The 26,895-nt window shown below is 33.8% G+C and overlaps 1 protein-coding gene across 2 annotated transcripts in view; it reads left to right on the top strand.

Annotated features, from left to right (window-relative positions):
- Positions 1-527: 527 nt before the first annotated feature.
- LOC127877335 (ATP-binding cassette sub-family E member 1-like) overlaps positions 528-26,895 on the top strand; it is a 47,957-nt gene continuing 21,589 nt past the window's right edge. For both annotated transcript variants that reach the window (XM_052423073.1, XM_052423072.1), the window contains exons 1-4: positions 528-667; positions 21,230-21,362; positions 24,244-24,329; positions 26,391-26,488. In XM_052423073.1, coding sequence (XP_052279033.1) covers positions 21,230-21,362; positions 24,244-24,329; positions 26,391-26,488 — 317 coding nt within the window. In that variant the 5' untranslated portion in view covers positions 528-667. The remainder of the gene's footprint in view (positions 668-21,229; positions 21,363-24,243; positions 24,330-26,390; positions 26,489-26,895) is intronic.

Genomic DNA, 26,895 nt, shown 5'->3' with positions numbered 1-26,895 from the left:
AATGCCGAAGTTACAATTTCTTTCAGCTTCGTCATTTTGACTTCAAGCAATTGCGGTTCGTCATTACATCACGTGACTTAATTGAGCTGTTGCGATTGGTTAACTTTTTTGTTTTTTGGGGGTATATATATATATATATATATATATATATATATATATATATATATATATATATATATATATATATATTGTGTGCAATATGACCTCGTGAAGAGGCCGGTAGGACCTGTAAATAAACTCTGATTTAAAAAAAAGCAATAAGTGCCATTTACAAGATATTGACATTTATATAACAACTGTGCATTGTTTCACAGCACCTAATAATATTGTGCGCTGTTTCACAGCACCTAATATTTGCAAAATAAACGAGTTTTCGCAATCGGGTAAAATTCAAATCAAGGCAATACAAGCTTATGCGGCAAATGCACTCTTTCAAAATCAAAAACATGCAGGGAAAAAAAGTCGTGAAAAAAACGAAAGAGATAATTAAGTTAGTTTTTGGTGATCCAACATTTCACTGGATTGTAGCCGCCGAAATTTCTGTTCGGAGTAATTTTTATGTACTCACCGCAAACACATGCCCACGGAAGCGGCCATATTCGCAACGTTACCGGCTGATTTTGTTTCTTGTTGTCTAAAAGAACGTTCGATTAAAAAATAAATTAAGGTAAATTTACTCTTTTTTTTTAATCTGTGATTTCTATGTTGGTAAGGTCTTTTTAGTAACAGCCTTCTCATTTTGATTGTCAGAAACATATGTCAAAATGTTTTGGCTCTGCTCCGGTGGGTGGGGTAAGTATTGTGCAACACCATCAATTAAGAATCTAGAAAAATGAAAAATTATTGATTGAAAGGATTAGCATGATATGTTTAAGTATATAGTACTTATACAGAAGACATTTATTGTAATACTAATTGGATAAATACCATTTGCATGTATTACACCACAAAAATAAGTTAAAAAACAACGGTATCATATGAACTGATAGGTGCATACACGGAGTGTATATTGACAGGAGATGAATCGAGTATTTGACCCTTACTGTAGTAAATTCAATCTTATGCAAAAACTATTCATCCGATTTTATTGGTTTATACGTTATCTTGTTGCTTATTAATTCCACTTAAAAAAAAATATAACTTTTAGTATATTCCCGTTGTTATTAATGGATTTATAGCGAGTTAAACACAAGAAATACACATTTTATGTTTTACCACCGCGCGTTTTAACGTGTTGTGGCTATCGATCTTTTACGATTAGCGTACAGCGAAGCGCCAAGGTTATACATTTTGATGTACCCACTCACGTCTTTTGTTAAATTATAGTTTCATTTCTCGGCCGATTTTGACAAATTATATATCATTAGAAAGCTTACGTTACGTAGTAAACAGATATATCAATATATACAGGGTTTTTTTCCACTTTTTGGGAAGATAGCCCATGGCTTTGGAATTGGGAATTTTATCGGCATTTTCATGAAATTGGGAAAATAAATTCATTAGCCTTTTTTTCCACACAAAAAGTCCACTGATTAGGGAAATGCTAAATTTGATTTAACTCTTTATAATCATTCAAATTACAAGAAAATCATATAATACTTTGTAAATGTAATTGAATTAAAATTGAGATAAAATACACATAAGACTTCTTTCTAAAAAAAAAAAAAATATAAAAAAATTTTTTTTTTTTTTTTTTTTAAATTGGGAATTTTTGGCCACATTTTGGGAAAAAAGTATACTTTTTGGGATTGGGAACATAGCCGAATTTCGGCTATAAAATCGGGCCAAAAAAAACCCTGATATATTAAGTTTTTCTTCTGATTTCAACAGCCCGGCGAGTTATAACTTTAACTTTTGCAAATATCATACCGTTTTGGAGTTTTAGAATCTAGATTTACGGTTGACATGTTCGTACTTAATACCAATTTGTAGCGTTTATATTTGGAGTTCAGTTTTAAAAATTACATCTTGCTTAGGAGAATAGAATTCTGTATACTATAGAAAAAAAAATTGTTTAAAAACGAAAGTAATTAAGGAATGAAGGCGGGAAAATGTAGCGCGCGTTCCTAACGCACTGAACTGATGCTACGGTCTTGGCGATTATGCTTTTGTTTAGAAACCGGCCATTGAATTTCTTTTGCCATCTTATTATATTTTTTATGGAATATATTGTAGTATTTTGTTCACGAAACATATCAATAAAGCTTATTATAAATGAATCTTAATAAATTAACGATTTCAGCTCTTGTTTATAACACAGAAAGGGTGTAAAATTTATGATGAAACAGCGTATATAGCGGACCCTCTCGATATTATTCGGCTTTGCATGCATACTTGAAATAAAATGGGTGTCAAAAACATTCATCGTTTGCTATTTATTATCAACAAGGTAATTATGTATAATTATTTGAAATGTTATTTACCTTAAATTATCAATTTATTAAAGATTCTTGAAAATCACGGTCCGTGTTACGCGGGTCATTTCGTATTTTGACATCAGGGCATCATGTCCAACTATTGAAAATCAGATTTTTTTCACCGGGACGATGACGGCTTGGATTTAGACAGACAGACAGATAGTTTATTCAGACTTAAACAACAGTACATCGTCTTCAACTCAAATATATAAATTATTTTTAGATGAATTGTTAGGTGATTACACATATAGCAGTGATGATTCTGAGAATGTTGCCATGTTTCTTATCCGTGTAATCTAGAGTCCATGGTTTGAGCATTTTTATCGCGGTGTTCAAAAAAAGATATCTCAATAATCTTGTTTATTGATAGATCTGTGGTTTTATTGCCCCTGTGTTCAGCACAAACCAATTATCTCGTTATGATCAGAAACTGTGCCGACCAATACTAAATAACACTATGGTGTCATACGCCACAGCAGGGACCTATACTTGTATATTGGTCCCTAACCACAGGTGGCAATGTCTGGTCAGATTACACTTTTTATGATACCTCCATGTCTTCTCGTGGTATTAGTGGTCATTTCTTGGAGTAATGTAACGCCAAATACTCAATTTTGCGTTTATAAGATATGTAGCGTATTGAAAACATTTATAGTCATCTGCCCATACAGATTGCCATAAACTAAATACTGTATAGATGTCAGCCAGCTAAATCACAATAATTATAAGTGCTTAATACCTATACATGTACATTTTAAACATTTAAAAAATCTAATACTTAACATTTAACGTATTTAGCGGGTACCGGTAAAAAAACTCCGTCATTTCGTAGTCCTATAAAGAGTGTATGGTAGTGTACGGAACAACATAATTAAAAACAGCATTCTCATTTGACCACAACGGGGTTTATATAATCTTTCCGAAAAATACAAATAATACAGAGTTTTAATTTAGAATTCTATATATTTATAACTCTGTTAACTTATAAAGATATTTCAATATACATGCATAGACAGTTGACCGTGATTTTCAAGAATCTTTAAATAATTTTAATTAATTGATAATTTATGGTTAATAACCTTTCATATAATTTTACATAATTACCTTTTTGATAATAAACAACAAACGATGAATGTTTTGACACCCATTATATTTGAAGTATGCAAAGCCGAAAAATATCAAGAGGGTCCGCTATACATTTGTATACGCTGTTTCATCATAAAATTAACACCCTTTCTGTGTTATAATCAAGAGCTGAAATCGTAAATTTATTAAGCTTCATTAATACTTAGCTTTATGGATATGTCTCTAGAACAAAATATTTCAATATATTCCATAAAAAATATAATAATCGTGGCAAAGGAAATTCAATGGCCGGTATCTAAACAAAAGCATAATCGCCATCAGTTCGGTTCGTTAGGACCGCGCGCTACTTATTTCCGCCTTCATTCCTTACTTGCTTTCATTTTTAAACCAATTTTTTTTCTATCATATACAGAATTCTATTCTCCTAAGCAAGATGTTATTTTTTAAACTGAACTCCAAATATAAACGCTACAAATCGGTATAAAGTACGAACATGTCAACCGTAAATCTAGATTCTAAAACTCCAAAACGGTATGATATTTGCAAAAGTTAAAGTTATAACTCGCCGAGCTGCCAAAATCAGAAGAGAAACTTAATATATATTTATATATCTGAAAACTACATTACGTAAGCTTTCTAATGATATATAATTTGTCAAAATCGGCCTAGAAATGAAACTATAATTTAACAAAATACGTGAGTGGGTACATCAAATGTATAACATCGGCGCTTCGATAAAAGATCGACAGATACGACATGGTCACGTGACTTAGACACAACAAGATATTTGGCGTAACGGTCCCGTTTCATATCCGTGTAATCTAGAGTCCGTGGTGCATACAATCACCAAATAGCACCTAAAAGAACCAAAAAGCACTCAATTTCTCTCTATATATATGCAATATATCGTTTCTAGTGCGTGATAATAGGTTTAATTAGTTATTAATGGTTATATGATTGTTAGTCAATATAAATTGCCGCCTAAGAGTCTTTTGATGATTTTTGCTTTGGCAGACTCTTGGCGTCAATAGTCCACTCTATCTTTTTAATAGCGAGAGTTTTCCTTCTTTGTCTATATTGATGCGCAAGGAATTTGGTGCGCAACATTCAAGCCCCGATATCAGACAGTAAATATCAACGGATTGCAATAATATTTACATACCTGTGTAGATAATTCATTTCTCAATAATGTTCCGTAAGAATTATGTAATGACTCTTTCAATTTTGTACGCCTGACCAATTTAAATCAACACACTACTCACATTTTCTATTCCAATCGCTGTGCCCGCTGTATACCGTAGGTAGATTTTAATCGATAACGCAGCCTATCACACCGTAATGCCTTCTTCTGATTGGTTGATATTTAAATATTTCATAACATGGCGAGAGGTCAGTGATTGTATTGCGATTTAAGCAGAAGTTTAACTGAAACAAATTATGCCTGTTAACTTCAATTCGACGCTATTTGAGGTAAAAATGGACTAATTAACTAAAACTTTATGAGTTGTTAATGTTATTTTGCAATTTTAATCATATTGATATAATAATATTATATTTATTTTTCGTTATGGTTTTGACAGACCTGAGTTTCAGCGTTCAGATTTATTCTGAACGCGAATTATTTCAGCTAATATGATTGTATGTCTATGCTACATTTTGCCCAAAATGTTAAATATCTGCAATATACCAACCGAAAAGCATTTCATGTGAAGACCGAAAAGCACTCAATTTCTCTCTATATATATGAAAAATTGCTATTTATTGTGTGTACACAGATTAAATTAGTTTTAAATGGTTATATTTCATGCATATTTATACTAACTTGTGTTTATTATGAGGTATTAATGGCCAAAATTGGATAAATATCGGCAATATACCGACACTTCATGTGAAGACAAAAAAGCACTAAATTTTTTCTGTACAGTCCAACCCCTACTTCCGGTCACCGTCACCCCTCATCGCCGGTCGCCCGGTGTAGGCGGCAGGTCTGTGCCGCGACCGTCGATAAACACTATAAAATGCACCTAAAGCGGTAACCCCGTTTCTCCGGCCAGCGGCCAGCAATTTTGCATCCCAAATGTAAAATTCCCCTCAGTGTTTTTTTTCACTTATAGGGGAATGGTGGCGGGGCCCATCCAAAGGGGAAAAAGTGCGTCATTTTTTAGGAAAAGGGGAAAATTAAAAATTCACTTGTTTATATGTAATGATATTTATTAAATTAATACACATGTTTGTATGAATATAATATTCACAGCTGAATGTCTTTGTCCTGTTGCTTAAAATTAAAATATATTTATCAAGGATATTTTCAACATTAGTTTCAGACAGTTCAGCCTTCATGCACAGTCTCAGTTTTCTTAGCCATTTTGAGTCTAATTGGGATCTTTTAAATCGATAAAATGGCAACTTTGAGCATTTTATATCAATAAATGGACCAAATTGGAATGATTTTATCAACAAATATTGAAACAATATAGATACATCAGGCCTTTTCTTGGCCATTTTGGGAGAAAAATGCAATTAATGTGGAAAGTCCACTGATTTGGGGAAAACTATTTAATACTACTCTTTAAAATAATTCTAAATAATATAAATCATAGTTATATACTTTGTTAGTTTTTTATGAAATAAATTTGAGATATATTTATCATGATTATGAGACAGTTCTTTCTATAAAAAAAATTAAACCTCTGGAGGGGATTATTATACAAAATGGGGCAAAAATATATACTCTTTTTTTAGGGGAATGGGGCCGATATGAATGGGGCCGAATATCGGCCCCGAAATTGCAATGAAAAAAAAAACACTGCCCCCACTCATAAATTTCCCCCATATGAGGGGTCACGCGGGAGTAAGTCAGTCATGTACATTGGCAAAAGTACACCAATGCAACGGCGAAAAAAATCGATACATACTTCCAGTCTGCGGATTAGGCTGTGTAGTACTGAAGCGTATAGTGTGATAAACATTTTGACAGCCAGTTTGCAAATTGCAATTAATTAGCGGCGGATTATCAGGTTATCGAGTTTAAAGCAATATGCGACCGTTTGATCTTTTTGTTTCCGCACGTGCGAATATCACCTATTATAACTGGGAAAGAGATTCTTAATTTATAATTTATTATTTGTAGCTGTTGAATCATACTATTTCAAGCACACATTTATGACAATTATCAGCTAATTAAAAGTTAATAAGAACAATGAAACTTTTAACCGAAATCAACTGATGTACATGTTCTCTGTGCTACAAAGTTTATCCAAAAATCAATACACCCACGCTTTCCATGGGTATGGTGTGCAGGGTTTTTTTTGGCCCGATTTTATGGCCGAAATTCGGCTATGTTCCCAATCCCAAAAAGTATACTTTTTTCCCAAAATGTGGCAAAAAATTCCCAATTTCCAAAAAAAAAAAAAAAAAAATTTTTTTTTTTTTTTTAGAAAGAAGTCTAATGCGTATTTTATCTCAATTTCAATTCAATTACATCTAACAAAGTATTATATGGTTTTGTTATTTTAATTTGAATGATTATAAAGAGTTATATCATATTTAGTATTTCCCTAATCAATGGACTTTTCATGTGGAAAAAAAGGCTAATTAATTTATTTTCCCAATTTCATGAAAATGCCGATAAAATTCCCAATTCCAAAGCCATGGGCTATCTTCCCAAAAAGTGGAAAAAAACCCTGGCGTGATATTGTACATTGGTGCATAATTTTTGCGCGCTTTTGTCGGAACAAAGGAAATACATGAGGACTTGTTTTTGCTAGAATTTGTAAACGTTTCGTTAACATAAAACAATCGGGAGTGTGTTTTGGATTACAAATTATTATTCTCATTTGGGAATTTAAAAAAACATTTATATTTGTTTTATATTTACATTGATTTCCATATTAATTTTGATAAAACCTTTACGTGGCGAAAAAATGTTTTTATAAAATTATGCATGAAAAGCTTGAAAACCTTTTACGTGGCGAAAAAATGTTTTTATAATATTATACATGAAAAGCACAAATAACAGGAGGATTACACCCGGTTTCTATTATCAGTCTCTTAAGTATCTGGCCGCAATTTTATCGTGGAGGAGATCACTGACGGGACCAATTCGTGCGGTAGGTATTACAAAGCCATAAAACTGCAATTAACCAATTAAATTATCGATTGATAGTGACACGGGAGTTATTCACGCATAACTGATTCACAACTGTTCTCATCTTAAGTGCATTGGGGCCATACAACGCGCATGGTGTAAACAATGAATCATGAGAATGATTCTTTTTGGCTCATACATGCCAGTCATGTTTCAGCAAAATGCTGACTGAAAAATAAAGCCAGGCATTGGGACGTTATTTTTCATTGACTTGATTCTGATGATGATGATATTGATGATTATTAGAAAGATGGATATAATATTTTTTTCTAATGATAATGTTGTATTATAGCTGATTTTAGAAAGGAAGAAATAAAATTATTTTAAGTCTATACATTGTTTAGTACATGTACACATATTTACCATTTTTTTCATAAACAAATTGAACAGTTGGCCACTCATCAACTCCAGACTACCTATGACCCAACCCCCTCTTACCCCTCTTAAGAGGCCACCCCGCTTAAGCAGCCAATTTGGCTGTTTCCCTTGACTGGCTGCTTAAGATGGGTTGGACTGTATATATATGAACAATTGCGTTTCTTTTGTGTGTAAACGGATTAAATTAATTATAAATGGTTATATTTCATGCATATTTATACATCCTTTTGTTTATTATGAGGTATTAATGTCCAAAATTGGATAAATCAGGGCCCTCAATCAATTTTAGGGGAAGCTACCCATAGCAGGGGGAATTTTTGCGGCGTTTCCCTTTTTGGGGGATTTTTAACTTACTCTCTAATTATAACATTTGTACATGTTTGCACTATATTCATTGCTTATTTCATAATTTAGTATGTTTGACAAGATTAAATTAAAATAGAATTGAGATATAATAATCATGAGACACCTATCTATAAAAAAAAAAGAAACATCAAAAAGCACTCAATTTATCTTTATATACATGAAAGTAAACTATAAGGGCTGATTTTAATGGATTGAACAGATGTACATATTTAATGACTTCGTTAAATATTGATTTAAGTTTTAAAATAAAGCACAATAGTATTTTTATTGGCCACCGAAAAGCAGTCTCACGCCAGCACAGAATCACCAAAAAGCACTCAATTTCTCTATATATACATGAAAGTAGGCTATAAGGATAGATGTTAATGGATTGAAAAGATGTATACACTGTAACTCCAATATAACGCGCTCCATTATAACGCTGAATCCAATATAACGCGGACGGTACTTGGATCCCATTTTTTCTCCAACCTTCCATTTGATTTCTGATTCAAATCCGTAATATGCAACTTCATGTATTTTCAGACAATTCAAAGATGGCGGCAATCACATGTTGATTGCTTTATTCAACCGTCCGTTGAACCGATTATAATCGCCTCGAGGTTGAACAACACCGACAGCTAATTGGTGTTAATCTGTTGTGTAATGTCAATAAAGGTGTGAAAAACTCGAGTGTCAGTGTTTATTACATGTATTCCTCATCAGAGCGGCTCAGTGCGATAATTTCCATAAGTTAAGTGCAAGCGGGATAGTTATACAATTAAAGTAATTCAAAACGATTGAAACATTCTTACTTTGATAAGGTTGCAGTTTGACAATATTAAATGAGCGGCCGTGAAATATACTGCATACTGTATAAAACAACTTTTTTCTGTCATTTCATTATTATTCTAGTATTATGTCATTTAATCTTTCAGTCCGTGTATAAGAAATTAAATAATGCAGACGATTTATTTACATGCGAACGCAGTGTACCGGTAATTGTTAACAGAGTTTCACTTTCATTTTCGCGCGATATCAGAAAGTCCCCGGGAAACACGTTTTTTGCATGCGTATGACGCAATAAAACAATTTTTGTACATGAGTCGTATTGCATTCAATCTAAATTTAAAGTCGCTCGTCCAATGAAAGCTCTGCCCCATAATGCACTGTACTCTTAACACTTCTGAAAATGGCATATATGCGTACGGTTGTGTTTACGAATTTCTTAAACATATATGGTCATTAATGTTCAAGATTATTATTTTTTAAGTGATGTTGCAGTTTATTGGATTATCAGATAAATGTGCACATAAGAAAAGCGGTATGTATCTTGTTATCGATACGATTCGGTTTATATGCATGTATTTGCGTCAACACAGCATGGCAATATACATGACCTATATTATAGGCTATTCTATACCTGTTTTTGTATAGCCCTGCAGTAAATGAGCTCAAAACCTATAACGCGGATCCGTTATAACGCTGTTTCGCGGCTTGGACCCCATTGACCGCGCTATATTGGAGTTACAGTGTATATGTATTTAGTCAACAATGACTTTGTTAAATAATGATTTAAGTTTAAATATAAAGCTCATACTATTATGTGGCCACCGAAAAGCACTCCCTCGACAGCACAGAATCACCAAAAAGCACTCAATTTCTCCATATTTACATGAAAGTAAGCTAAAAGTGCCGTTTATAATGGATTGAAAAGATGTACATATTTATTTTCACGTGATGTTTTAAAATTTTGTTAAGTGCGCGTGCCATTGAACGTTGAGTTAAGCGAGAGTTGCAAATTAAATTACACATATTTTAAAAAATGATACTATTCCGTCAGGTTGATTTATAAATCATGTTTCATCGCGACAATATGTTCATTGTTTCATTTTTTTTTTAAATTTAAATGATTGAAAAATTATGTCAGAAAACCAGCTTTTGGCATTAAATGACCTTTAACATAACGTCATCAGACCCGAATGAATACCGGTATATGTCATTTATTCCAAGCAGGTAAATGACAAATGCTATAATAAATCAGGGGAAGTCTACACTGTGTATTAGCAACCTGCTGTGGTGATCTTATCAGCTCAATTCACAGGAACATGGCTACTGTACTGGAAAAATTGGATTTACAGCCCAAATAACTGATTTCATTTCAGTCTACACTGTGTATTAGCAACCTGCTGTGGTGATCTTATCAGCTCAATACACAGGAACATGGCTACGGTATTAGAAAAATCGGATTTACAGCCAAAATAACTCATTTCATGTATTGCTAAAGTGGTGTGTACTTTAACAATTAACAACGCGAATTGATCCACCTCACCGTTGCAATTTTTTTAATTAAATTAATTAATTTACTTAGTTAATTATAGATGGCGCTTATAAAGTGTGAAGATGGAAATAAAGAAATAAGATCTATTTTTGCATGACACTGAATACACATGATACATGGATAAAATATAAATAAGACACATTTGAATCTTTCATTTCTCCAACAAAATAGCAGGAAGTCACATATATATACGATAGATTAAAGACCAGAAAACAATATAAGTAAGACAAATTTGCATCTTTCATATCTTAAAAAAAAACATTTGAATCTGGAGCAATACATTTATTACTGACACTACCTATTCTTAAAGTCAACGGGCAACATAAGTTCAAAGAAGGAACCACAATTAAATAAGATCTATTTTCGTATGATACTGATTGTATAGCAAGTAGTCACATATTAATTCAAGCTTGCATAAGTTAAAATAATTTTGTTAATTAAGTTCACATTAATCTGTTCTTCAAATAGAGATAGAACAGATTAAAGACGGCGCTAATAAAGTGTGAAAGTGCGCGTGCCTTTGAACGTTGAGTTAAGTGAGAGGAGCGCAGTGTCCGACAAATCCATTGCCCGGAGCCCGGGGGCTACCAAAATTTTTCATCGGGCTACTGAAATTTTCCAGCTGACGCCCGCCGGGCAACTATAAATCTATAAGAGCGGTAGCCCGTTTTGTTGACAGACATACATAGAATAAACACGCTGACTATGTATTTCTACGCTGTGTTTTGCTTATAATCCGATAACAAAGTGCAATCAATTATCTAATCAGTCACTGATCACTTGCGGTAATGTCGTAAACAGTAACAGTGTATTTTAATCATCCAATCAGAATCAACATTTGTCGTCTGCTAATAATATAATGAGAGCCGGTTGGATAGTTGGCGTACATGATGCAACATCATTTCGCAGTTTGGAATTCTTTGTTAACCGCAACAATGAGTAATAGCGACAGCGTTTTTAATGTCGTTAAATATCAAAGGACGCTGAACAATAAATAAATCAAAACAATGGCGGATTCTTCAAAACGGTAACGAAACCGAAAATGAATATTAATAAAAAAGGTGTGAACGCGGTTAACACCTGCTAATTAGTTTGCATTGTCAATTAATAATTGGATTAATCGACTATTAATCAATAATCACATATATGCCAAATTTATATTTTTTATACCAAATTATGGGTGTGTAATATAGACGATAAGAGTCATAAACACAAACGTTTGAAATTTTCTTAAGTGTCAAATGAATTTCGGCATATGGTTCTATTTAAAGATATGATGAAATAAGCTCCCAAGCAGGACCGTTCAATTGCAACATGCGTAAATCAACTGCCACGGTTTGCACGCGTTGTGTACAGCTATTTCAGGTTACAAAATTCTACATTTAATAAATGAATTTCTTTGTCCTGATAAAAAGTGCGCAAAAATTAGCATGGGTGTATTTATTTGTAAATAAAAATTTCGTAGCGGGTACAACATTGAGGTCATTTAATTTCCATTAAAGTTTCGTTGTGAATTTCAACTAAAGTACCAGGGTATCTCGCGAATTATTTGGCATTGACATTTCCTCTTAATAAAATATAATGTAAACACGCTGTATCGTTACCGTTACACTGTTTTAGTTCCTTCATTATTGAAACAATTATTGTATTGTATACTGACTGCACACTAGTGTCGTAACATACGGATGCAATACGTAAATTCGGACAGTACTTAAAGTCGGACACAAGTTAATAAATGATTTAATACTCTTGATTTCTTGAAACTCGGTATTTGTTGTTAAAAAGGGCAATTGCATTGATTAACACCATATGAGTCAATTGTATTGATCATCTAAACGCTTTATTTACGTTTCCAACTTAACGTGCTGTCCGAATTTAAGTACACATACATGTAATATCTACATGTAGTATATGATTTTCTTTGTTCCATTTTCATTTAAGTACACGGTGCCTGTGCTGTAACATTAATTAATGAAATTGACTGTGTACATCAGACTACTTGCTGTATTATGTATATGTATGTAAACATATTATGTATATGTAAATGAAGAAATAAAATAAAGATGAAAACCTGCCTCTTATCATTTTGTAGGAAAATTTTATGGGCTACCAAATATTTTTACCTGAAAAATAAGAAATTTGTCGGACACTGGGAGCGAATGAAATTACACAGAATTAAAAACTGATACTATTGTGTCAGCTTGAATTGTACTAACATCATTAGCTCAAAAGTGTCAAATAATATAAAATGCGAGTGCAATTGCACATTGAGTAAATACTGCATAGGCGAGACGTGTGAATTAAATCTTACAAATTATTTTGTCAGCTTGAATTGTGCTGACATCTTTAACTCAACAGTATCAACTAATATAAATAAGAACAGCACGATCTAACTGGCAGAACATTTTTCTACAATGGCTTTAGTAGAATTATTTTGCGATAGTTACATCAAACGTCTACGTTTCTTTTGCGACGAAAGAAAAGGACTACATGTGCCTTATACAGGGCTCGAAACTAACACTCGCACACTTGCAAAATGCAAATGAAAAATAACGATTGCGAGTTAAGTTTTAAGCCACTAGAATTTTTTGCGAGTGACGAAATAGTGAAAAAAAAGAGTTATATTGCTAAATGCGCTGCGCTCGACGTTGTGAACGCTAAACCGCAGGTCAATTAATAGAATGTCCGAATACCTAAATGTGGAAGCTTGCAACTTGTATGTAGACTGGTATACTTCTAGTACATATATGCGGATGGTATTGGTACAAAGAACATGAAGCAGTCTATTATCCACACATGTCTACTATTAAAGACAAAAAACCTGAACAGTCATGTTGTCGAAGCGAAAAATAACTAGTTTTTTTTTGCCCACAGATTAAAATAACAATACGAAATACAAAGCAAAGTTAACCGTTGAGTTGCGAGAAAATTAACGGAAATTAAATTCTTCCACGAAAACAGTGAAAAAGTGGGAAAAAGAACTTCATATTTAACACCAAAACTTGTGGTTTATGTCATATTTTTAACCAGGTTTTCCGAAGGAAAAAAACTGGTTATTAGATTGGCGAATGCGGGCGGGCTGGCTGGCGGGCGGGCGGAACAAGCTTGTCCGGGCCATAACTATGTCATTCATTGTCAGATTTTAAAATCATTTGGCACATTTGTTCACCATCATTGGACGGTGTGTTGCGCGAAATAATTACGTCGATATCTCCAAGGTCAAGGTCACACTTTGAGTTCAAAGGTCAAAAATGGCCATAAATGAGCTTGTCCTGGCCATAACTATGTCATTCATTGTGAGATTTTAAAATCATTTGGCACATTTGTTCACCATCATGGGACGGTGTGTGGCAGGAAAGAATCACGTCAATATCTCCAATGTCAAGGTCGCCACGACTGAAAATAGATTTTTTTTAAAGACAAACTTACAAAGGGGGTTAATTTTGTTTGTTCATTTCAAAAGTTCAGTTTCAGTTTTCTCCCTTTATCAGATTTTTCTTCACAATGAAAACCTGGTTTTGTGACAATTTTGTCCCTTGTATTTAGTTTTAATAGTACTATACTAATGTCCAAACTTGCTATATATGTTTCAAGCAAATCTTGCGAGAATGTTTTTGATTTTGTGAGCTGGTATTTAAGTTGTTCGCAATGTTTTGCTAGTAGAAAGAAAAGTTAAATTCGAGCCCTGTTATAATGTACGATGGTATGCCCAAGGCGGGTTGAGAACGGACAGAATGGACACAGATCAATTTACGTATGAGATGATAAACATCATGAAGTGCTTATATTGCCGATATATTTATAACTTGCTATCAGTTGTTTATAAAAAATATATATACTATTCGATATTTTACCTGACTGTCTCAGTCCTCTAAACCGAAATGATCCGTAAAATAAAATAGTGTCTTTGTGTCGTATGAACGAATCTGCACTAGAACTAAATTAAGATTCACATCGTACATCGAATAATTAATTGAGCAAATGTAATTCAACAAAACTGTACATAAATCGACAAGAGCCGCACTTTTCGGACATGAATGAATGTCTTTGTCTTCTTAATTAGGATCGGAGTTAGTGTTCGTGTGTCGTATGAATAGATATCGTTGCAGAAAATTAAAATGATACGTAAATTTAAGTTTAAATCTGAACAGACATTTCCGATTTCAGAATTAAGTATCTGGCTTATTTCGTATTTTTCCACACATGTTCTTCTTCACTTTAATTTAATTAATTTTGAACTATAAGTATAATAAGTGTTTACACATTTTATATAAATTCATAAATATTTAAGAAAATCATTGCCCTTCCCTAAAAAGGCATGGCGGAAGAAACCCACTTTCACATTTTGCATACACATGATTTCATTATGGAAAGGGATTTGATCTGCTATGGAAGGGGTTTATTCCGCATTTGCAAATCTCTTCATAAACAAACGGTAGTATAAATATGCATGAAATATAACCATTAAAAATTAATTAAATCCGTTTACACACAATAGAAACGAAATGCTTCATATACATAGAGAGAAATTGAGTGCTTTTTGGTCTTCACATGAAGTGCTTTTCAGTTGGTATATTGCCAACAGGGAATATATTATTTTCGGTTTTGTCGGTCCTAGACCGATTAGGGTCATGAAAGACCGATTGAAAATCCCAAACAGTCGGTTCGATTCTGTTTGCTATTAAAATTCCCATGTCATGAAATCGATTACACAGTTTACATGCTAACACACCCTAATGACATTCTTATCTCGATTAGGTGTGATAAACCATGCGCTGCAGTCTCTAAACCTGTCAGGACCGGTTTATTGCACGTCAGACCAAGAATCAAAAACTTGTAAACAGCGGATTAAAGACGCATCCGAAAAGACGCGTCTGAATGCACACGCTGTAACTAAACAAAACATGCCGATACATTTTCCACCAGCGTAATAATCCGTTAATATAATTATGAATGAAAGTCGCGGATCTGATCGACAGAACAGCCGAGAGTTATTTTTATGGGCGGAACTTCACATAAAATAGTACACAAGAAAAATAATATACATTGAATAAATCTTTAGTAAAACCGTGTTAGAATCAAAATAATTCGTATACTTTATACTTTGTTGTTGAATAACTCACGACCGGAAAGTGAGATGCGTGGTTTCAAATGCTTCACTCTCGTGATTAAATCCCTACGCATGTAAACTATCGGCCGTGGGTTATTTGACAACAAATTATTTCTTAATTATTTGGTTTGTTGTTGTCAGTAGCCAACCTCCGCACAGACATTTGTTTGGTTCAGTGCATGTTTGTAAGCTATTATCGAGTCGACAACAATTTAAAACATCGGTATAGACTTACACAGATTAATAATATTGACAACGTCGAAAAAAGTCTGATAAAACAGCACACGAAACAACAATGAAATACCAAATGATAAAACCAGTTGAGAAAACTTGTTCCGTTTATATAAAATGCCTAAGGGAATTTTGCTTGTACATGTTGTACCACCTTGAATGGCAAAACCAATGGTATATATTTTAACGTAATTTGTCATGATTTCGGATATACATTTTCGGATACTTTTCCCAATTTATATCCGGACCGATTGATGTTGCGGGAAAATATGATCCCTGATTGCCAATATATATCTAATTTTGGGCATTAATACCTCATAATAAACAAACTGTTGTATAAATATGCATGAAATATAACTATTTAAAATTAATTTAATCCGTTTACACACAATAGAATGAAACGCAATTTTTCATATATATATAGCTAGAAATTGAGTGCTTTTCGGTCTTCACATGAAGTGCTTTTTGGTCGGTATATTGCCGGTATATATCCAATTTTGGGCATTAATAACTCGTAATAAACAAAAGGTAGTATAAATATGCATGAAATATAACCACTTATAACTAATTTAATCCGTTTACACACAATAGAAACACATTTTCATATATATAGAGAAAAATTGAGTGCTTTTCGGTCTTCACATGAAGTGCTTTTCGGTCGTTATATTGCCGATATTTATCCAATTTTGGGCATTAATACATCATAATAAACACAAGGTAGTATAAATATGCATGAAATATAACCATTTTATACTAATTTAATTCGTTTACCCACAATTGAAACAATTTTTTTGATATATATATATAGAGAGAATATTTAGTGTTTTTCGGTCTTCACATGAAGTGCTTTTCGGTCGGTATATTGCCGATATTTACCATTTTGGGCAAAAGTAGTATAGACATACAATTATATAACCATTAATAACTAATTTAACTGTTAACACACACTAGAAACGATATATTGCATATATAGAGAGAGAGAAATTGAGTGCTTTTTGGTGCTTTTCGGTGATTGTATGGACCGTGAACTAACATATGGTATCCTGGTGAGGGGTATTTTCAATTGTGTACGGCTCTAATTAATTTTATTCTCATAACGATGCAAAAACAAAAATAATATTCATAATTATTATATTACCAACAAAAATTTACAAAAATAACAACTGTTAACATGTCATAAATTATGTAAGTTGGTTTACTTTTAAAGAAAACAAATGTCACTCACTGCGCATGTTCTGTACATCATGTAGGGTATTTTCAATGGTCAGAATCAACTTAATTATACTGCAAAACAAAGTTAAGCAACACACTTCACATTTAATGGAAAACTTTTATAATTCAATTTCAACTGGAATATCAATTGTTTGTGTAACCAGGGGCAAGTTAGGAAAGCATATTTTAATATGTTTTATGATGCAAATTCATGTATGTTGGTAGTTATGTAAGTTGTCTTTAATTATATTGGTGTGGTATTACCAGAGACCCTTAGATAATCATCAAAGAGAATTCAGGGACACCTATAGGGAAATGGTTCCACCAGGTTAAGAGGTAGATGGGTAAAACATGTGTGAGATAGTAGGGGGGGAAAGGTTATGTAAAAGGTTGTGAGTGACAGTTGGATGGGTGGAAGATATAAATGTGGCCAATGAATGAAAGATGCTTATTAAGATAATTATATTTGATTGGAAGAAAGGAACTAGGGGTGTGTTAGAATGATGTGAGAAGGGAGTAAGGGATGGATGTGACAGCAGTAAGGTTTTAGGAAGGTTAAGAACAAGAGGTGTAAAAGCAATGTAATATGGACAATTGAGTAGAACGAAAATAAAATATAGAAAGGGAACTTTGAATTATTCATTCTTACACCCACTACAACAATAGCATCAATGGCGTACTGTGACATTTGTGACATTGTGAAGTGTTATATTCATAGTATCCGTTTTCATAGTGGTCTCCTATAATCTTTTAAGATTCTGTTGTGCAATCTCGATAGACAAATTGATCTATCAATCAAACCTTGAGTTTTTATCGTTGTTTAAAATGACAAGTGCAGTTATTAATTAAATCTATAACATAACTTGTTCTCCTTTTATTAAAGCTAGGGGTTTGTTTCGTTTGATTGTATTGCTTTAATTTATTCAGATCCACAAAGGCAACAAGTATTCTTTTACCCAGATTTTGTCCCACGATGTTCTAATTGACTTGTAGACAGTTTGGCTTTGTAATTGCCCAATCCGACCATACATTGCACATTCTGAATAACATAAAAATAAACTTTCTAATCTAAAAAATATTTATTTTAACAATGCGAAAACAGATGAAAAACAGATAAGTCAGTAATAAAAATTAATAAAACATAAATAACTTGAGATTTTGTTTACTAATGAAGAGCTCCAGATAAGGATTTGTGAAATTAGTAACGGTACTGCCACTGATAGAAAGAAAAGGAGTAACGCTGAAAATCAATTAGTACCTGTACTACCATATCCAAAATACAGGTAGTACTGTACTACCCGTGTTCTTGGATATTGAAGGGTGTATAACTAACTTTACAGAAACATTTGCAGCAATTATAATAAATATATTTAGCTTCTTAAACAGTTACTTTATAAGGTTTTCCATTCTGAATTATGATCATTAAAACTCATGACTATTTCTTTTATTTTCTTGACAAAAAATACCAGCCAACTAGTAAGCTAAGTAAATGAATACTAATGTCACTGTCTCATCTCAAAAGAATAATTGCTTTAGCAGTTAACTGTCAAATCATATTTGGTTTTCCAATCTTCCAGTTTTTGTTTGGATCCGTTTCCTGTTGTGTTTTCTTACGTTTTAAGCCACCGATGCAATCAAATCGTTTAATATCGGTGCGACAATGTCTTAATCTGGGTTTCCAGATTGAATGTCAGGATGGTTAAGACGACTGTATGTAGCCATTATATGACAAAAAAGTGTGTGTGTTTTTAACCGCTTTTGGGTTTAGCCGGCCTTCCCATGCGCACAGACATATTGTTTTTGACAGGTTTACGAGTAATCGGAAATCACACGACAGAATAGAAAATAATTCCAGAACCCAGTCTACAACTTTTCGGTAATTAAAATTAACGAAAAGCGCCGTTAGGTTAGAGACTGACAAATCACGCTGCGCTGACGCTGACGTATCGGTACGGCCAGATTGTTTTTGTAAATGCGTAAAAGGAAAATTGAAGTCGTAATTGTACGTCTAGTTTATAAAAATAAATGCGTAAACCTTCACGAAAAAGCCGTATTTACGGCTGTACGGCCCTTATCTGGAGCTCTGCTAATGTGTGATGTTATAGAACATGAATTTCCCTTTTTTAAGTAAAGAGCAATGCAACTCTAAACTTCTTGATAAAACACAGTCACTAATGTTTATAGGTTTCCTTGCAGTGAATTTTTTCACCCAATTGGGAACGGGGCCGGTACCCATGCCATTGGGAATTTTTCGCGTCGTGAAATCACCATATTGGGAAAAAAACTAGTCGCGAAATCTTCCAATAGGGATCAATCAAGTTGTGAATTGAAGAATGGTATTTTAATGACTTTGTTTAACTTTTGTCAACTTTAAATGCCACAGGAAAGCAACATAAACTTTTATTCACAGTCTTGCACAAACAACAACATGCTATCGGAACACAGATTGTTACAGACAGAGTTCTCTGTTTTTATCTGCTTTAAATATATCAAGAATGGCTTCTTTCTTGGCTGATGAGAGACACCCTAGGCTGCATAGCCTTATCAGAGCACTATAAAGTGCTTATTTTTGTTGCAGTGTACTGAGAGGAGTGGGTGGACAAACAGACGCCAGGTTTTTTTTATCTGATTTTGGGGAAAGGGCCTGGTCTTTTTTTGCGGATAGAAAAATCGCGCGAAACGTTGAATTTTTGGGAAAAAATCGTGCGAAAAGCTGGATTTGTGGGAAAATAAGGAATGTCTAAAATAATCAATTTAACATATTTTACTGTTTTTACAACAAATTGAAGGCAATGGATAATTTAATTATGCAATATTTTTTTGCAAATGTCGGTCGGTCCGTCCACCAGGTGGTTTCCGGATGATAACTCAAGAACGCTTGGGCCTAGGATCATGAAACTTCATAGGTACATTGATCATGACTCGCAGATGATCCCTATTGATTTTGAGGTCACTAGGTCAAAGGTCAAGGTCACAGTGACCCGAAATAGTAAAATGGTTTCCTGATGATAACTTAAGAACGCTTATGCCTAGGATCATGAAACTTGATAGGTAGATTGATCATGACTTGCAGTTGACCCCTATTGATTTTCAGGTCACTATATCAAAGGTCAAGGTCACGGTGACCTGAAATAGTAAAATGGTTTCAGGATGATAACTCAAGAACGCTAATGGCTACGACCATGAAACTTCATAAGTACATTGATCACGACTCGCAGATGACCCCTATTGATTTTGAGGTTACTAGGTCAAAGGTCAAGGTCATGGTGACTCGAAATAGTAAAATGGTTTCAGGATGATAACTCAAGAACGCTTATGCCACTCCACCCCTCCCTCCTTTGTGATTGAAAATGAGAGTCCCTTCACCTTTAAAAAGAAAATAGATGAGCGGTCTGCACCCGCAAGGCGGTGCTCTTGTTAAGAAATTGGGACGGGTCCGGTTCATTTTTTGAACGGCAGGGTTTTTAATTTGATTTTGGGGATAGGGCCTGGCTTTTTTTAGGGGAAAAAAATCCCGCAAAGCTCCTGATTTTGGGGAAAAATTTCGTTCGAAATGCCGGATTTTGGGGAAAATAAGGAAAGTCTTAAATAATCAATTTAACATATTTCACTGTTTAAAACAAATTCAAGGTAACAGATAATTCAATTATGCAATATGTTTCTATTTTCTACACTGGATCAGGTTAACTTATATATTAAAACGTTTAGAAAAAAAAACTTTTGGGGGGGGGGGGGGGCGGAAATGAAATCTAGGGGAAAATTTGCCACCTGAGGGGAAAAAAATACGAGGGGAAAGGGCCGATTTTCGGCGGGTCACAAAGAAGGAAAAAAAAACCTGAACGGGTTCGTAGGTCATTGGCAATGGGTCCATTTACCGGACCCGTCAAAAGAAGGAAAAAAAACACTGCCTTGTTTGTTTAAATATGATTGTTTGTATTTAAAAATATGTTTTTACTTACTAGATGTCTCGGAGGAAACCTATGGTGGAGCCAGAAAAAGAATCGTTAACAAGGATAGCCATTGTTAGCAATGACAAATGTAAACCTAAGAAATGTCGGCAAGAATGCAAGAAGTTCTGTCCAGTTGTGCGCATGGGTTTGTAATTTGACTTTTAGTTATAACATTAAAAAGTTTAAAAAAAAAAATTGTTTTAGGACATTTCTAGAAAACAAAAGTGTTATCAGCAGGGATCATATTTTTTCGGTTTTGTCGGTCCTAGACCGATTGCGGTCATGAAAGACCGATTGAAATTCCTAAACAGTCGGTCTGATTCTGTTTGCTAAAATTCCCGTGTCATGAAATCAATTACACAGTGCACATGCTAACACCCCCTTATGACATTCGTTTCTCGATTAGGTGTGATAAACCATTCGCTGCAGTCTTTAAACCAGTCAGGACATGTTTATTGCACGTCAGACCAAGAATCAAAAACTTGTGAACAGCAGATTAAAGACGCGTCCGAAATTAACGAGGGTGGTATAAAATTGTGCACCTTATACACTGAAAGCACGCGCTGTAACTAAACAAAACATTTTTCACCAGCGTAATAATCCGGTAATATAATTTTGAATAAAAGTCGCGGATCTGATCGACAGAACAGCCGAAAGTTATTTTTATGGGCGAAACTGCAAACAGTACACAAGAAAAATAATATACATTGTATAAATCTTTAGTAAAAACCGCGTTAGAATCGAAATAATTCGTGTACTTTATAGTTTATTCCGTTAAAATAAATGACTAAGGGAATTTTACTGGTATATTGATTATACCACCTTCATGAATGGCAAAATCAATGGTATATATTGTAACGTAATTTGTCTTAATTTCGCACACAAATTTTCGGATACTTTATCCCCATTTATATCCAGACCGATTGATGTTGCGGGAAAATATGATCCCTGGTTATCAGGGTTCACCAAACTTGAAAAATCTGTCAGTCATTCGGACTGACAGACTTGAAATTTTTGTCAGTCCGAATCAGTTTTTGTCAGTCCCACTGTCCGACTATAATAGCAAAACACAACACAAGAGAGTGTTTTTTAGGTGAGTATTGGTATGGATCACATTAAAATACAATAAAACGTGTCTAAAGTCTATATTATTTTTAGCTCATCTATTTTTTGAAAAAAAATTATGAGCTATTGTCATCACCTTGGCGTCGGCGTTGGCGTTGGCGTCCGGTTAAGTTTTGCGTTTAGGTCCACTTTTCTCAGAAAGTATCAATGCTATTGCATTCAAACTTGATACACTTACTTACTATCATGAGGGGACTGGGCAGGCAAAGTAAGATAACTCTGGCGTGCATTTTGACAGAATTATGTGCCCTTTTTATACTTAGAAAATTGAAAATTTTGGTTAAGTTTTGCGTTTAGGTCCACTTTTCTCAGAAAGTATCAATGCTATTGCATTCAAACTTGGTACACTTACTTACTATCATGAGGGGACTGGGCCGGCAAAGTTAGATAACTCTGGCGTGCATTTTGACAGAATTATGTGCCCTTTTTATACTTAGAAAATTGAAAATTTTGGTTAAGTTTTGCGTTTAGGTCCACTTTTCTCAGAAAGTATCAATGCTATTGCATTCAAACTTGGTACACTTACTTAATATCATGAGGGGACTGGGCCGGCAAAGTTAGATAACTCTGGCGTGCATTTTGACAGAATTATGTGCCCTTTTTATACTTAGAAAATTGAAAATTTTGGTTAAGTTTTGTGTTTAGGTCAATTTTATTCCTTAAGTATCAAAGCTATTGCTTTCATACTTGCAACACTTACTAACTATCATAAGGGGACTGTGCAGGCAAAGTAATGTAACTCTGACTGGCATTTTGACAGAATTATGTGCCCTTTTTATACTTAGAAAATTGAAAATTTGGTTAAGTTTTGTGTTTAGGTCCACTTTATTCCTACAGTATCAAAGCTATTGCTTTCATACTTGCAACACTTATTAACTATCATAAGGGGACTGTGCAGGCAAAGTTATGTAACTCTGACTGGCATTATGGGCCCTTTTTACTTAGAAAATTGAAAATTTGGTTAAGATTTGTGTTTTGGTCCACTTTACCCCTAAAGTATCATAGACATTGCTTTCATACTTGGAACACTCACAAACTATCATAAGGGTACAGTAAAAGGACAAGTTGCATAACTCTGGTTGTCATTGTTACGGAATTATGGCCCTTTTTTGACTTAGTAACTTTGAATATATGGTTAAATTTTGTGTTTCGATCCACTTTACTTCTTAAGTATCAAGGCTATTGCTTTCAAACTTCAAATACTTTCATGCTATCATGAGGTTACTGTACCTGGCAAGTTGAATTTTACCTTGACCTTTGAATGACCTTGACTCTCAAGGTCAAATTATTAAATTTTGCTAAAATTGCCATAACTTCTTTATTTATGATTAGATTTGATTGATACTTTGACAAAACTACTCTTACCTGACATACCACAATAGACTCCACCCAAACCATCCCCAATGCCCTCCCCCTCCCCCCCTCGCCCCCTCCCCCCCCCTTTTTTTTTTTTTTTTTAAGATCATCTCACAAATGACCACCACACCCTCACACTACCCCCACCCCACCACACTCCCACCCCCAATTTTTTTTTTTTAATTTTTTTTTTTTTTTTTTTTTTTTTAAGATCATCTCACAAATTACCACCACACCCTCACACTATACCCCCCCCCCCCCCCCCAATTATTTTTTTTTAAATGGTTATGTTTGAAATACCGTCCAACCATCGCACCCAAAAACTTATATATATATATTTGGAACAAACACTTTGCAAATAAAAATATAGAATAAATAAATTAACATAAAAATATAAACAATTATTTTGAGTGACTGCGAAATGATCTTTGATTTCACATATATGTCTACACAGTTTTATTCTATGATGAACTGCAACATAATTATTTATTGTAATTTCATTTGTTTATTTTTTGAATATCATATGTTATGTTTTAATATTTTAGGAAAGCTTTGTATTGAAGTGTGTGCAACTGACAAGATTGCATATATATCAGAAGACTTATGCATTGGTTGTGGTATATGTTCAAAGGTAAAAAAATATTCGTATTGTCTGACAAGTTTCTTGATTTAAATATTTGTTCAATAAATGTTTTTTTTATTCAAATCAAATCAGGTATTTGGCCCCGTTCACAATTGAAAAGTATATTTTTGCCCAAAAAATTCCCAATTGAAGGTTTCACAAAAGTTTAGATCTGAGCTTTTAATGCCCCCTTTCGAAGAAAAGGTGGCATATAGTGATCGGACTGTCCGTCTGTCTGTCTGTCTGTCCGTCTTTCTGTTACACTTTGCGTTTAGGTTTTGAAAAATGCTCATAACTTCTATGTCCCTTGAGATATAACCTTCATATTTTGTATGCATGTGTATATGGACAAGGCCTTTCCATATGCACAAATTTTGTTACCCCTGTTACCTTGACCTTGAACTTAGGGTCCGCGTTTAGGTTTCGAAATCTGCGTTAAGTTTCGAAAAATGCTCATAACTTCTATGTCCCTTGAGATATAACCTTCATATTTGGTATGCATGTGTATATGGACAAGGCCTTTCCATACGCACAAAAAAAATTACCCCTGTGACCTTGACCTTGAACTTAGGGTCCGCGTTTAGGTTTCGAAATCTGCATTTTGGTTTGATAAATGCTCATAACTTCTATATGTCCCTTGAGATATAACCTTCATATTTGGTATGCATGTGTATATGGACAAGGCCTTTCCATACTCACAAAAATTTGACCCCTGTGACCTTTACCTTGAAGTTAGGGTCCGCGTTTAGGTTTCAAAATCTGCGTTTAGGTTTTTAAAAATGCTTATAACTTCTATGTCCCTTGAGATATAACCTTCATATTTGGTATGCATGTGTATGTGGACAAGGCCTTTCCATGAGCACACAAATTTTGACCCATGTGACCTTGACCTTGAACTTAGGGTCCGCGTTTAGGTTTCAAAATCAAGTGTTTATGGGGGGCATAAGTCATCCTATGGTGACAGCTCTTGTTTTATCTCCCTTCCAGCTATATATATGTAAGTTCAACCTTTGTAATTGAAGTACTGAAACAGCCTTTTCTTCCCAGTGGGAAATGTACCGGTACCAGCCCAATTGGGAAAAATGTGCGCCATAAACCCTGTATGTGGAAAATTCACGTCGTGAAGTCTTCATATTAAGAAATTGGTGTACATGTGCATGTGTATTTGATTTTTTTCTCCCAAATACTTTAAAATTGATAACTAAGTTTTGTCTGTTTGTCAATATTATATTTACATAAGTTGAAGAAATAGAGCTGCATAGGGAAACTAACTTAATGTTGAATTTTATTTATAAAAAAAATTAATAAATAAATTTTCAATTGGGAATTGTTTGACAGCAATTGGATTTTTAGTTTTTTCTAATTGATAAAGTGCTGTTTTCCGGTACTTTATATAGAAGGTAATATTTTGCTGTGAAAACACCTGAATTCTCGATTTTGAAACATTTTTCAGCAAAACAATAACAAAGCTAATTTTCCAATTTTAGTAAAAACGCTGCAAATTTTCCCAATCCAAAGGGACTCAAACCCATTAAAGGTTTCCAAAAGATAATAATTAAGTCCAGCTCTATAGTTTCAACATTTTAACATTTAATTTTGACTTGTAACACTTGTATTCCTAATGTTTTAGAGTATTTTTCAACTAACAAAACCCCACCTAATTTTTTAATTTTGGTAAAAATGATGCAATTTTTTCCTTTCCTAAGGGAACCATCCCATTCCCAAAATTGTTAAATATGTTAAAATATTGTTTGTTATAAATTGCAAAAAATGTTTGTGATAATATACTGGAATCAACCGTTTGGTCTGTCTGTAGATCTGACACAATGCACTCATTGGTTTCACGTTGCTGATTTGTATGTTGACTTGTGTTTCTACTTGTCTCAGTGTTCTGCCTTTCAACATCAATCTTCAATAAATGCAAGACACATTTTTCTATTAAGACAAATTTTTCAATTAATCGAAGTGTAGCTTTTTTGTCTAAGCATGTTATAAATTTTTGCACATGCTTGAAATGACCTATAGCGGAGGTATTTGTTGCCTTTAATGACTGTTCTAATTTTCTTTCAGAAATGTCCTTTTGAGGCGATAAGCATCATCAATTTGCCGAGTAACTTGGCAAAAGATACAACACATAGATACAGCGCCAACAGCTTTAAGTTGCATAGGTAAGTTTGCCACTTCATCTTTTTACCTGTTTACTATTGAACAATCCAGACTTGAATAATCGAGGCTTGTTCTAAGAGACTGATGATGGGCCTTGAATGCCAACGCATCGGTCTGTAAGTAGGATCCTTATGTTTTGTTGATTGGTATTGCAAACTTACAAGCCTGCTGGGCTTGCAGCAATTTTTTTTCCTTTATAAAGTAACTGTATACATTACTATGATGACTACTATCCCAATTTAAGAAAAACTACAAAATTCCCAATTATCTGAAGCATTCCCAGAATGAAGGAAAATTTTGTCAATTTTGCTTCAAAAGTGCACTATCTGCAAGTGAACATTTAAAATAAGCACTAAAAAATGGCCAAAATGCATGTTAAGGAATATTTTAATTAGTTTCTCAAAGCCAA

The sequence above is a fragment of the Dreissena polymorpha genome, chromosome 4 (assembly GCF_020536995.1).
Source record: "Dreissena polymorpha isolate Duluth1 chromosome 4, UMN_Dpol_1.0, whole genome shotgun sequence".
Lineage (NCBI taxonomy): Eukaryota > Metazoa > Mollusca > Bivalvia > Myida > Dreissenidae > Dreissena > Dreissena polymorpha.
The sequence above is the reverse complement of the archived record's forward strand: the minus strand, read 5'-3'. Positions and strand labels throughout refer to the sequence as shown.